The sequence below is a fragment of the Mus caroli genome, chromosome 9 (genome assembly GCF_900094665.2).
Source record: "Mus caroli chromosome 9, CAROLI_EIJ_v1.1, whole genome shotgun sequence".
In the NCBI taxonomy this organism is placed as follows: domain Eukaryota; kingdom Metazoa; phylum Chordata; class Mammalia; order Rodentia; family Muridae; genus Mus; species Mus caroli.
Window position 1 is genome coordinate 41,185,687 of NC_034578.1, and position 12,013 is coordinate 41,197,699.

Consider the following 12,013-nt stretch of genomic DNA (forward strand, 5'->3'; position numbering starts at 1 on the left):
AAAAAGAAAACAAACCCTCAAGAAGGAAGGGAAATATGGTGACTTCTCTTGCCGTCACTCCAGCCTGTCATATCCAAGCTAGGAACTGAGGCACCAGATTTCCTGATCTACTGGCGTTTGCTTGACTTTTGAAAGCAAGTTAGCTAAACCTACCACGTCTCCAAGTTGTCTAGTAGGTCTGAGGTTACAATACAGTTCAAAAAAGCAATAAACAGCTGAGTGTGGAGGCCCATTCCTAGAATTTAGCACTTGGGAAACCGAGGCAGAAGAATTACTGGAAATGTGAAGCTAGCCTGGGCTATACAATGCATTCCAGGCCAGATTCTGTCTCAGCCCTGCCCCCTCACAAAGCAGTCATGGGGGTGACTTGTCCATTGCTCCCCACCTTTGTGATCCTTGAGGCTTCTGGTCTCCAGGGCACCAGTGGACCCTGTTTCTGACTCAACATCATCCACGGACGGCCTCTCAGAGATGTCTGAACGTGTCGTCTCATCTGCCTCCTGGACACTCGTGGGACTGGAGAGGGCATCAACGGGTCCTGGGGATGTGGCTGAGGGGTCTGAGGGAGGTGATGAAGGACCACCACTGGTTCCTGCATCATCTTGCATCGAGGCTTCCAGAGATGCTGCATAACCCAAGGAGAGAGCCAACTCGTCCTGGGCGATGGGCACCTGCCAGAAGGGACAGGTTTTAATGGGCAAGAATGACCCATGAGGGCTTGCTCCCCATTTTAGCTCTCTCCCCAGAGCTCTGTTACCTTGGAAACACCAGAGATGATGAGCGTGCTCCTCTTGGTGGGTGTCTTCTTGGCTGCTCGCCCACTGGGCTCAGTCAGCTGGCGAATTGCTGTCTCTGCTACTGGATCCAAGCCATTGGAAAGGTGGCTCTCCCCTGCTGGGGGATATAGAAGATTGGTGGCTTCACTTTCCACCTGGCTCCTTCTTGGGTTCGAATCCCTCTTGCACCACCCAGAGTAGTTCTTGACTACAGGGACCGTACAGCCACCGAGGCTCGCTCATTTCCCTTCCCCACTCACGGCTGCTGCTGTGGGAGGCATTGCTGGGGCCGCTGCTCTCACTCAGCACGGTTGTCATCTTCTCAGTCACCTCCACCTTGGACGGGGAGCGGGAGGGGGAGTCTGCGAGGTGGGGGAGGGTCAGTGAGCTGGGAGGCCCCACCCCTACTATCTTTATCGAGATGCAGACTTTGGTTGACTCAGAGGGCAAAGATGATTAAGGGGGATTAATCACAAGGGTGATTAAGAAGAGGCTGAATGAAAAGATGCTACGGGAACTGATGACAGTGTGGGAAAGTGCCATGGGGCCCACTTGAGGGTATAGGGAGATACCAAACATGGATGGAGAATGTTTAGGGGGACCCTGGAGATAGATAAGCTGCCATGGGATCCCTAGAGATGGACCAGTGATGTAAGGCCACTGGGAACAGAAAAATGCCACAAAAGACACTGGGTTTGCCAGAAAAGGCCAGGGACCACTGCGGTGTGGGACAATTAGCCAATTGGGGCTAGGGTCAAAGAAGGAAAGCGATCCATGGAAAGAGAGAAAACAATGTAGAGCAAGAGGGGAGGAGAGAAGATTCCAAAGGGCCGAAGGGTGAGAGGACGGCTGGAAAGGAGCAAGGAAAGTGTGAGAGACAAGGATGAGGAAGATGCAGACGGATCAGGACAGGACATTAGGAAGAAGATGTGTGGGCATCTAGGCTTTCCTCCCTTCTTAAGGCAATGGGTGCTACTGTGAGACTCTCCTTTTTACCTAGTTTGCCATCCACACGGGGGCGGGACTGGAGGGTAGTGACAGTGGTGACGACTGTGCCGTCGGGCATGATGGTCCGGTCCAACTCAATCTTCTTGGTGGGTGTGATGCTGGGGCGAGGGGTGGAGGAGGTGGGCGTGCCCAGATTCCGAGGGGAACCCTGCTCATAATGTAGCTGCCAGAGTGTGAGGAGAGAACGAGAGGTCAGGATCTCAGAGACTGTCCCGTCTAGGCCTATCCCTTTCCCCACAGTGGCCACCTTCTCACCTCTGCTGTCACGGTGGCTGCCGGGCTCAGGGATTTCCCGGGCCCTGGAGTCAGTGGGCACACCTGTCTTCGTGACATCGGTCTAGAGGGTGAGCCCACAGGCAGTGTGGCTTGGCCAAGGAGTTCAGCTAGAGACAAGAGTGACGCGGTGAGCCGGGTCCAGAAGCATGACCTGCTCAGCACCCACTCCTAAGTGTCCCTTCTGTCCTCCTGCTCACCATCTCCACAGCTGCTGCTCCGGAGCACTTTGAGGGTCAGCTCCCGGCTCTGGGGACCCAGATCCCTGAAGGCCGAAAGAGGATGGATAGGTCAGGTAAGGAGCATAGTGGACGGAGCCCCTGAGCCAGTCAAAGGCTAGAGACAGAGATGTGGGTCAGTAAGACAGCACCAGAGCTCCAAAATGTCCACCTTCCGGGAACTATGGACGCAGCCACGAGTGGAAATTACTTTCCGCAGCCAGGTGTGCACATCCCCAGCCCGCTTCCACCTGACGTCTATCTCGGGCTGTCGTCCGTCCTGTTTTGTTTTTTTGGTTTTGTTTTTTCTCAGGCAGCTCCCACTGTTAAGAAGACTTTCACATTTCTGTTGCGATGGTACCCACGCTTGAAGGCGTGGTTTAAATAGACTTCTTCTATGACAACTCATTAGTTCCTTCGTCCCCTTTGAGAATTCATCATCTCCCCTACTGAAGCACCTCCACGGCATGCTGTGCACCAATCTCAACTGGCAACTTTGTCCTATCTTCCCTGTGTGTCTCTGCTTCAGGCCTGTGATCCACCCAGAGGTTAGGGCTGTATCTACTCCTAGTCTCTGTCCCCAGGGCCTGGCATACAGTGGAGGTCCACACTACAGGCTACTGAAAGCAAGGCTGGCTCCCTCATGCCAGGGCTAGCCTGGAAAGGTTTCTTCATCCTGACTGCCCATGGGGACAGAGGGGAGGAGCAGAAGGTGACTTACAGAGCTAGGTCCTCAGTCCATTCCACCTCGGGGCCCGCCCTCATGGGTTTGGTCCACTTTTGTTGCATGGGGTTGTCAAGCTCAGCGGCACAGCACAGTTCCTCCGTACCTGTCAGGAAGCAGAGCTTAGAGGATGCTCAGACGGAAGAAACCAAGTCCTCGGGATAGAGAAGCTATGTCCTGGGCAGCGGAATCCTCACCTCCTAGCTCGCTTCCCAGGTGAGATGCTCGAAGCTGCCGTAAGAATAATCGGGTAGGTCTGGGGATGGATGGCTGGGCCTGGGACATCGTGGGTGGCTTCTCACTGGGTACCTAAGAGCAAAAGGGAGTAAAAAGAGAAATAATCCTGATATAGTAACCTAGAGGTGGGATACACGCAAACCTTCCCTTTGGGTGTCCACTCACCAGGCCTCCTGGGGCAGAGCAGGCCCTGAGGTTGACCATCATGGCGGGCTGAGTGCTGACTATAGCGTCCTTGATCAGTTCCTCAACTGTTGAGAGCTCTGGTTGTTCCTCATCTCTCTGCAGAGAGGAGAAGAGGTGGAGCCTCCGCCCTGCTCCATTGCCAGTTCAGTCTCTCCTCTGCTGCCCCCTTCTTACCTCCCTAGTCTGCAACTTGGGAAGCACCTTTAGGCTGAGTTCTGGGCGGTCAGTGAAGGCCCAGGACACCAGCAGCCCCTCATCAGGGATTTCCTCCAGGCTGACTTCCAACTAGAGACAAGAACGGAAGGATTAGTGTGACCTACCCCATTCTTCAGGACCTCCCCCTGCTAACTACTCGGACCCTTCCTTCCCGAATCCAACGTAGAGAGGAAGCAGAGAGAAAATGCTGGGCCAACTCAACTGCCCTCTGCCCAACTCAGTTTCCCCCATTTCCCTCCACCTGTGTTGGTGGCAGTGTCAGAGTGACGTGGTAGGTCTCCATGGAGACGGCAGCGGGGGACTGCTGGGTCACAGAGATGGGGAAGCGCACCTCCTCAGCAGAGAGCTGGCAATGCAGCACCTGAAACAGGGAACAGTGTCAGGCACTGAGGAGGACACCCACCTGGCTCTGCCCTTCCCCACATCTATCATCCTTGGGATGATGTCCTTTTGGGGGCCCTAAGCTTCTCAATGAATTAGACAAAAGCAAAAATCTCAGCCAGGTGGTAGTGGCTCACGCCTTTAATCCCAGTACTCTGGAGGCAGAGGCAGGCAGATTTCCTGGTCTACAGAGTGAGTTCCAGGACAGGCAGACCTACACAGAAAAATCCTGTCTCAAAACAAAACAAAGACAAAAACTCTTCTCTCCCTAGAAACAGACCCAAAAGAAACACACACACACACACACACACACACACACACACTTACTTTGCCTATCACATCAGTGAGGTTCTCAGACCTCCTGAAACAAATCCTTAGGTCCTTAAGACACACAGAAACTCCAAATTAAGAACCCTCAGACTAAAGGGAACCTAAATTAAGAACCCTTAGACTAAAGGGAACCTTGGGGTCTGCCCCATCTTGTAGTGCCCACCAGACCCTTACCATGGTGCGCTCTGATTGGTCAACGCAGGTCACATGACTGATGCTGGCTCTTGGTGGGAGTTGGGGTATCTCTTCAAAGGCGATTTGGATGGAGCTCTGAGGAAGTGATGTGGGCACAAGATCAAGTCTCTGGAGCTGTACCCTGCAGGGCTGGTCTGCCCAATTGCTGGCTTGATTTTAGCACTGCAGAGGCCTCAGCTACAGGCTGGCCTCTGGCCCCTTCTTGGCTCAACAGTTTAGGACAGAAGGTTTCCCCTCCAGCCCCACTGTCTCCAGGGATCTGCAGCTTCCAGGGGCTGCTGAGAACCTGGAAGTTAGACTACCTTAGAGGCCAGCTTGCCTTTGAACCTTGGGTAATTCTTCAAATCCCAGGAACCTCTCTGTTCTCCCTGTTTCCCTCTTTACCCCTCCACCTCATCATTCACTGTAATCACAAATAGAGGTAAATGACAATGACAACAAGAGAGTGACATGTTCACTGCTGGGCAAGGCTGAAGTGAAACGGTTGTGTCATGTGCTATAAAATAAGATGAAGAAATAAGGCTAAGCCTTTCCCCCAAACAAACAGGATATGAATGGTCAAAGGTATCCTATCACGCTGCTTAAGTTCTTAGAAATAAAGACTAACTTATCATGTCTCCAGGAAACCCCATCAGAAGTGCTAGGAAGAGAAGCAAGCTCAGAGGGAGGGCTCAGGGGTCCCAGGCCTAGATAATTCCTTAGGGTGGACAGCAGGAGTATTAGGGATCGGAAAGCCGATTAGCTTAGCTCTCGAAAGAGCCACTCCCTAATTCTTCTACAGCAGTGGAAAGCAGGGTAAAAGAACTACCTGAGGAAGGGGGCACAGCCTGGGCTGGGTATGTTCTGCAGGCTTGAGATAGAGAAAACAAAATGCACAGAGCTCATTCACTTTCCCTAGCAAACTTCCCTGCAGTGGCAGCTTTCTTCTTCAAAAGTCATGCCAATTGGAGAGATGAATGCTTCGATCCTCTCTCTCCCCCCCCTGCAAGAGAGGCCAATGTCCAGCTGAGTCAGCTGTCCCAGGGACAAGGTACAGGAAGAGCCAGGTTGGAGGGGTAGGGTCAATGTATAAACTGACAGATGTCATCTGGCTTTCAGCTGGCCAGCTGAGAAGAGGAAACAGGAGAACTTCTTGGGGGCCACTTCAGTCTCTAGGCATCTGGATTAATAGGGCAAAGCCTCTAAGCTCTTATGGCTGGAAACAGAGAAAGACCTGTTTCCACAAGGAGCTGATAGTCTGATGGCCAGGAAGGGAAACAGTCCAGAAATGGGAGACCTCTGCCTTCCACCCAACCTCAGCCTCATGACTCTGTTTCCTGCCCACTTCCTGGGAGGCCAGATGCCCAGGGTGCAAGGGGTGGAGGTGGCTGGCTGCTCTGGTTTATGAGCGACCCTGAAGGGGCAGCCCAAATTCATGCATTAGAAAGGACGCAGGTTATCAATATGCCCTTTAACTAAAACTACTTTCCCTTAACACTACACTGCAGGCCAGCCTGGAGGACTGTAGTAGTGAAATTACTGAAATATGGAGAGATGATTCAGTTACCGTGGGGGCTCTACCTGACCACCAGGGTTTGGGAGCCTGAAATCTTAACTGGGTGTGGTGGCATGAGGACCAGGCAAATTCCTTCTGCAGGTGCACCTGTCTCCCTTGGCCCAACCAGCCCAGTCTAGGCGGAAGTGCCCTAAGGCACACGGATTAGCGTTGCTATGAGAACAGTAACTTGTGCTGGGTTTAGAACCAGAGTACCTTGCTCACAAAAATAGAAAATTTGGTACATAACTGGACTTCTTTACAAGCCCCAGTCTAACCTGCACGCTCTTCTCTGATCTGAAAGAGAAAGCTGGAGGGTTCTCCAGTTGATCCCCAGCTCTAATCCAGCCCTCCTAACATGAGCAAGCTCTTCCCTAGAAGGCAAAGCTGGAAGGGACGACACAAGGGCTCAGTGCAACTCACCCCGTCCCTGCAGGCCTGCTCATTCAAGGCTCGCACCCAAGCCCGTTGCCAGTTCTCCCGGAAAGACTTGAAGGCAAAGAGCGAAGCCAGGAGACCCCGTACGCCGGCTTCCTCGGGGGTGCTGGTCCGGGTCGCCCGCAAACGCAGCAGCGAACGCCACACACCCAGCTCGCGCAGTGAACCCCCGGGCTCAGCAGCTGAGGCAGGTCGGGAGTCTCGGCCCCCATTCGCTCGCGACAGCCACAAACCCCGGGCATACTGGAGCATCCAGCCCAATACCGTGATCAGCGAGGCGGCGAAGAGAACCAGCAGGGCCGCCCAGCCCACATCCCGCTGCCCCCAGTCCGGATCCATGCTCCCGCGGGCTCGGGTCCCGGCTCGGGTTCAGCCGCTGCCCCGGGGGAGCATGGCCCGGATGGACCGTGGGGCGTGGGCGAGCTCCCCCGGGGCTGAGCGCGCGGGCTCCGGGGCTCTCCGGCGCCGCGGAGATTCCAGGAGCAGTGGGTGCCACGGATAGAGAAGAGGTCCTCCGGGGTCGCGACGCTCGAGCTCTGTCTCCGTAGCCAGAGATCTGGATCCCTAGCACCGGCGGTGTGACCCCAGCTAGGTTCCAGCTATCACCCGATTCCTCCCACGGCGTGGGGCCCCGCCGGACCCGGGCAAGGACCAGCCTGCAGAGACACCGGGGCTCGCGGGCCGGCACCGGCTCCGGGAGGGCTGCGTGCGCAGAACTGACACTGACAACACCGCCGGCGCCCCGCCCCCACCCGCCCTTAAAGGAGCCGCGCCCTCACCGGGCGGGGCCGAGCTAACCCGCCGCTCAGAGCTAGAGGAGGGTGGAGTGGGGGAGGGTTAAGTTGCACACGTAGAGGATTCCGGGATGACAATAGGCGGAGTCTTTAGCTGTCCCGCCCCGTCCTGAAATCCCTGTGCACCCCTTCAGTACCAGGCAAGGGAACTTCACTTATCTGAGATGACGCCTGGTTCTCCCTACGTTTCTTAGATTTCTATGGGTTGGACGCCTGTAGGTTAAAAATGAGTTAGTCCCTGTGGAAATCACCACTCACTTTCAACACCTCCTGTCTCAGCAAGCTTCTGGTCTCTTGACTGAAGCTAGCTAGGCACTGGGTAAAGAGGGAGTAAGGTGTCCCTCCCAGATAGAAGTGCCTGACAAAACCCAGCTAATGTCAACGGCGAAAAAAATGAAGCTTAACGTGATAAAGGTTGGGAATAGAACACCATCGTCCTCCTTCCCCTTGGAGCTAGGATTCAGGAACCCCCCTATTAACCTTGCTTGCGTGGGTTTGTTCTCGAGATATTTCCCAAGCCCAAGGCTGAGTCTGTTTTTAAAAATAATACATTTCCATAGTAACAGCTCCTGCCTGTGGAGCACGTGTAGAAGGGATGGCAATGAAAAGGGGAGCTGGCATTGTAGCACTGGACTATCAATAGATCTGGTCAAAAGTCTCTCATCCAAATATGTGGCATCCCGTGTAGTGCCACCTGACTGTCCTCCTAGCTACTTAGGAGGCTGAAACAGGGTGATACCTTTGCCAAGGAGTTTGAAACCAACCTGGGTGAGAGCGTATCACAAGCAAACCCCATCCCACACACCAAATATGTGATATCCCAGCCAACTCCGAAGAAATGGTGTTCCAGGAAGACTGCACAATTTACAACCTCTGGATGTACCCTTTTCTCTAAGACTGTAGCTCATCTTTGTTTCTTGGGGACAGGGGAAGGTATCTATAAAAAAAGATGAGGGGCAATTCTTTTCTCATGAGACATATGGTGAGGTGTCTGACACAATGTCTTCTGCGCACAAGATAGGATGAGAAGATGTTAAATATCTTTCAAATCCATTTGTCTAAGGAACAAGCCCATGAGAGCAAACAATACAAGGTCTAGGGGTAGGTAAAAAAAAAAGTGGCTGTCAGCAACAGAGCTGTCTCATCTAGACAAGGAAAGGGTATGTAGCTTGAGATAGCCCGATTTTACTGCAAGGGGTGATAGACAGAGGTGAGATTGGGAGGCAACATTGCTGTGACCCTAACCATCCACAGCGAGCTCCAAAACGAATGGAGATCCCTAGAATCTCCATCATTCATCTAGGAACAGAAGACATGGAGCCAAGGAAGGAGAGAACGCTGGGATATAACCTAGGAGAAAGGAGTCAGCGGGCAGAAAATCCCAGTGATGCAGGAAATTGTCGTACTGCAAGGTTCTTCTCCACCAAGATTCCTTCCTGAGGAACGCTGGTTCTTCTCCTCTGCAGAACTCTCTTCTCTGGCAGTGAGTGGGAGGGCTCACCTGTAAGCCCCACTCTATGAAGGCTAAGTAAGGACTGTGAATTCAGGGTCAGCCTGGAATATACAGAAAAGCCAGGCATGGTGGTATATCCCTTTAGTTCCAGAGCTTGGTCAGGGAGGGGGCAGAGGCAGGCTGATCTCTATTACTTGAAGGCAGCCTGGTCTACATAGTGAGTTCTAGGCCAGTTAAAACTATACATTAACACCTTGTGTCAAAAAAAAAAAAAAGAGTCAGTTATCTATAATCTTAGGCTTATTTCTTCAACTTTTTCACTGGACACTTGGTCCTGTTCTTCCAGATCCAGCTGGATCTCTCTGGATTCCACATCTCTCTTCCACCAATTACTTAGCCTTTGGGCACTTATTTCGTTTTGCTTTATGGTTTAGCTGAGTGTTTATATGAGCGCGTTGTTTAACTCACTCATCAGGAAACTCAGACTAGAAATGATGTCCCAATCATCTCTCTTCCCTCATTCTCAACGAATGTGTCTCAATTATGCTGAAGTGTTCTTTGAAGGAAGCAACTCCGTTCTTCTTATCCTTGTGTTCCCTACATCACTTAGGAGAGTCTTACACCATAGAGATTTTCCAGTTGTCACGTTTTTCTTGTTTCGTTTTTGTTTTCTGGAACAGGGTCTCGCTGGCTGGCTTGAAACTCACTATGTAGATCAGGCTGCTCTTGGCCTCATAGAGATCCCCCTGCCTCTGCCTCTCAATGCTGGGATTGAAAAGGTGTACCTGGGCTGGTGAGATGGCTCAGTGGTTAAGAGCACCGACTGCTCCTCCAAAGGTCCTGAGTTCAAATCCCAGCAACCACATGGTGGCTCACAACCATCCGTAACAAAAATCTGATGCCCTCTTCTAGAGTATCTGAAGACAGCTACAGTGTATACATATAATAAATAAATAAATCTTTAAATAAAAAAAAAAAAAAAGAAAAGGTGTACCATCTACTCCTACCTTAGTTATCTAGGAGCTTGAAGCCTAGCTCAATTGGTAAAGTGCTGGCTTAGCAGAAACAAAGGCCTGAGTTTGACCCCCGGCGTTACATAAACTAGGCATGGTGGTACACACCTGTAACTCAACCCACAGGAAGAGGGGAAACAAGGTAGAAAGATCAGAAGTTCAAGGTCAGGCTGGCCGTATGGACTACTTAGTAAATTCAAGCTCAGCCCAGGATATGTAAGAACCCCTCTTAAGATGTCTCAGTGGAAAGTAGTCTGATAGGTTTTAGGATAGAGCTCAGTGGGAGATGCCTGACCTAACATGCATGAGACCCTTGGTTCTGCAAAAAGAGAGAGAAAGGCTGCAACAAGGAGACCTATCAGGCTGGGGAGATGGTTCAGTGGTTAAGAGCACCAACTGCTTTCCCAGAGGTCCTGAGTACAAATCCCAGCAACCACATGGTGGCTCCCAGCCATTTGTAATGGAATCTGATGCCCTTTTCTGGTGTGTCTGAAGGACAACTACAGTGTACTCATAAACATAAAATAAATAAAATCTTTTTTTTTTTTTTTTTTGGTTTTTCGAGACAGGGTTTCTCTGTATAGCTCTGGCTGTCCTGGAACTCACTTTGTAGACCAGGCTGGCCTCGAACTCAGAAATCCGCCTGCCTCTGCCTCCCAAGTGCTGGGATTAAAGGCGTGCGCCACCACGCCCGGCTTATAAAATCTTTTAAAAAGGAAGAAAGGAGAAAAGAAAAAAGGAGACCTGCTGAAGTTAGTACCTCAGTGACTGAGACTCAGCCTCAGAAGCGAGCTTCCCTTTGGACAGGGCATGGTGGCTCGCACCTATGATCTCAGTATGCCCATGGGAAGCAGAGGCAGGACATTTTGAGTTCAAGACCAATTTAAACTACACAGAGAGACCCAGCCAGGCTCAAACAAACAACAAACAAAAATGAGATCAGAAAAGACATCTACTACAAAGGGAACATTAGGACCAAATATCATGAGCTGTATAAAAACGAGTTAATGATTACCACTCATTTGAAATTTCAGGTTGACCTTACGTTTTGTAAGGTCATTTGGAAGCTCTTGAAAGAGGAAAAATAGTATCATTTGAATCCATACATTTCTTCCTTTCATTGTAGTAATATTTGGAATCTCTGCCCTGTTCAGAAATCTGTTCATCTTTTTCAACTTCTCTAGAATTCCTGTTGTCAGTCAAGTTTAAGAAGCAGGATGTGGGGGCAAGGGAGATGGCTCAGTGGTTAAGAGCACTGTTTACTCTTCCAGAGGTCCTGAGTTCAATTCCCAGTAACCACATAGTGGCTCACAACCATCTATCCTGGGATCTGATGCCCTCTTCTGGCATGCAGGTGTACATACAGATAGAGCATTCATTTACATAAAATAAATAAATCTTTAAAAAAAAAAAGAAGGACCAGGACTCTAGGTGTGATGATGTGTATAATACAGGGAGAGGCAGGAGGATTGCCACAAGTTCATACTCAAGCTGCTTTAAATCGTGAGTTCTAGACCAGTCAAGTGGCCACTACGACTCTCTACATTATTTTTCACTTCTCAAAACTCGTGTCAGCCCAAAGGACTGGGAAATGTTAGGTTTTACTTCCAGTTGATGACTTTTGGTAGTCAGAATGAAAGTAGAGAGGGCAGAGGGGAAGGACAGGGCCACAGGTAGGCCTTGCCTCAGACTTTGCAGAGCTCTCTCATGGTCCTTTTACACTGATGGAAACGTATCTGAGCTAGGCTTTGTCAGGCAGTTGATTTAATAGTAGGTTGGCGGCCTTGCTTGCTGGGAGGCACTCAAGACTGCTGAGTTGTGTGCTCTCTGCTCAGCACAGGGAAAACGGCAACTCAGCAGATTCGGGAGTTCCAAAGGTGCCACTTCAGGATTCAGGCCCAAGCTTTCAACCATTACCAGGAAAGCCACAAAATTCCAAGTGAGCCAGGTGGAGCACTATCGCCCCGGGAGCAAAATGATTCTGATTATATGACAAATATCCACATAACCTCTTCTGATGGACCGGCACATAAATCCCTAGTGCCTGGTCTTTAAACAAGTTCTCACCCCTCCTAGGTGGCTGGTGGATGAGATAGTGGTCTCTGAGAAGAAAGAAACAAAGAGATTTCAGGGCTTCAGGCCAGCTTGGAAAAGAAGCTTAATTAGAATTGGCCTCCAAATAAAAATAATAGTAATAAAAAATAAATAAAGATACAGACTGTCTCTCACACCTCCAG

At 50.9% G+C, this 12,013-nt stretch overlaps 1 protein-coding gene across 2 annotated transcripts in view; it reads right to left on the minus strand.

The window, feature by feature from the left end:
- C2cd2l (C2CD2 like) overlaps positions 1–7,247 on the minus strand; it is a 10,430-nt gene extending 3,183 nt beyond the window's left edge. Inside the window, exons 1-13 of one of the 2 annotated variants that reach the window (XM_021172502.2) lie at positions 6,502–7,247; positions 4,524–4,619; positions 3,880–3,999; positions 3,597–3,707; positions 3,402–3,518; positions 3,197–3,308; positions 2,997–3,105; positions 2,258–2,322; positions 2,040–2,167; positions 1,773–1,947; positions 1,037–1,138; positions 758–891; positions 386–671 (exon numbers count right to left, since the gene is read on the minus strand). In XM_021172502.2, the coding sequence (XP_021028161.1) occupies positions 386–671; positions 758–891; positions 1,037–1,138; positions 1,773–1,947; positions 2,040–2,167; positions 2,258–2,322; positions 2,997–3,105; positions 3,197–3,308; positions 3,402–3,518; positions 3,597–3,707; positions 3,880–3,999; positions 4,524–4,619; positions 6,502–6,855 (1,909 nt within the window). In that variant the 5' untranslated portion in view covers positions 6,856–7,247. Of the gene's footprint in view, positions 1–385; positions 672–757; positions 895–1,036; positions 1,139–1,772; positions 1,948–2,039; positions 2,168–2,257; positions 2,323–2,996; positions 3,106–3,196; positions 3,309–3,401; positions 3,519–3,596; positions 3,708–3,879; positions 4,000–4,523; positions 4,620–6,501 lie in introns of both variants that reach the window. The other variant, XM_021172501.2, reaches the window with a different exon arrangement.
- Positions 7,248–12,013: the final 4,766 nt, after the last annotated feature.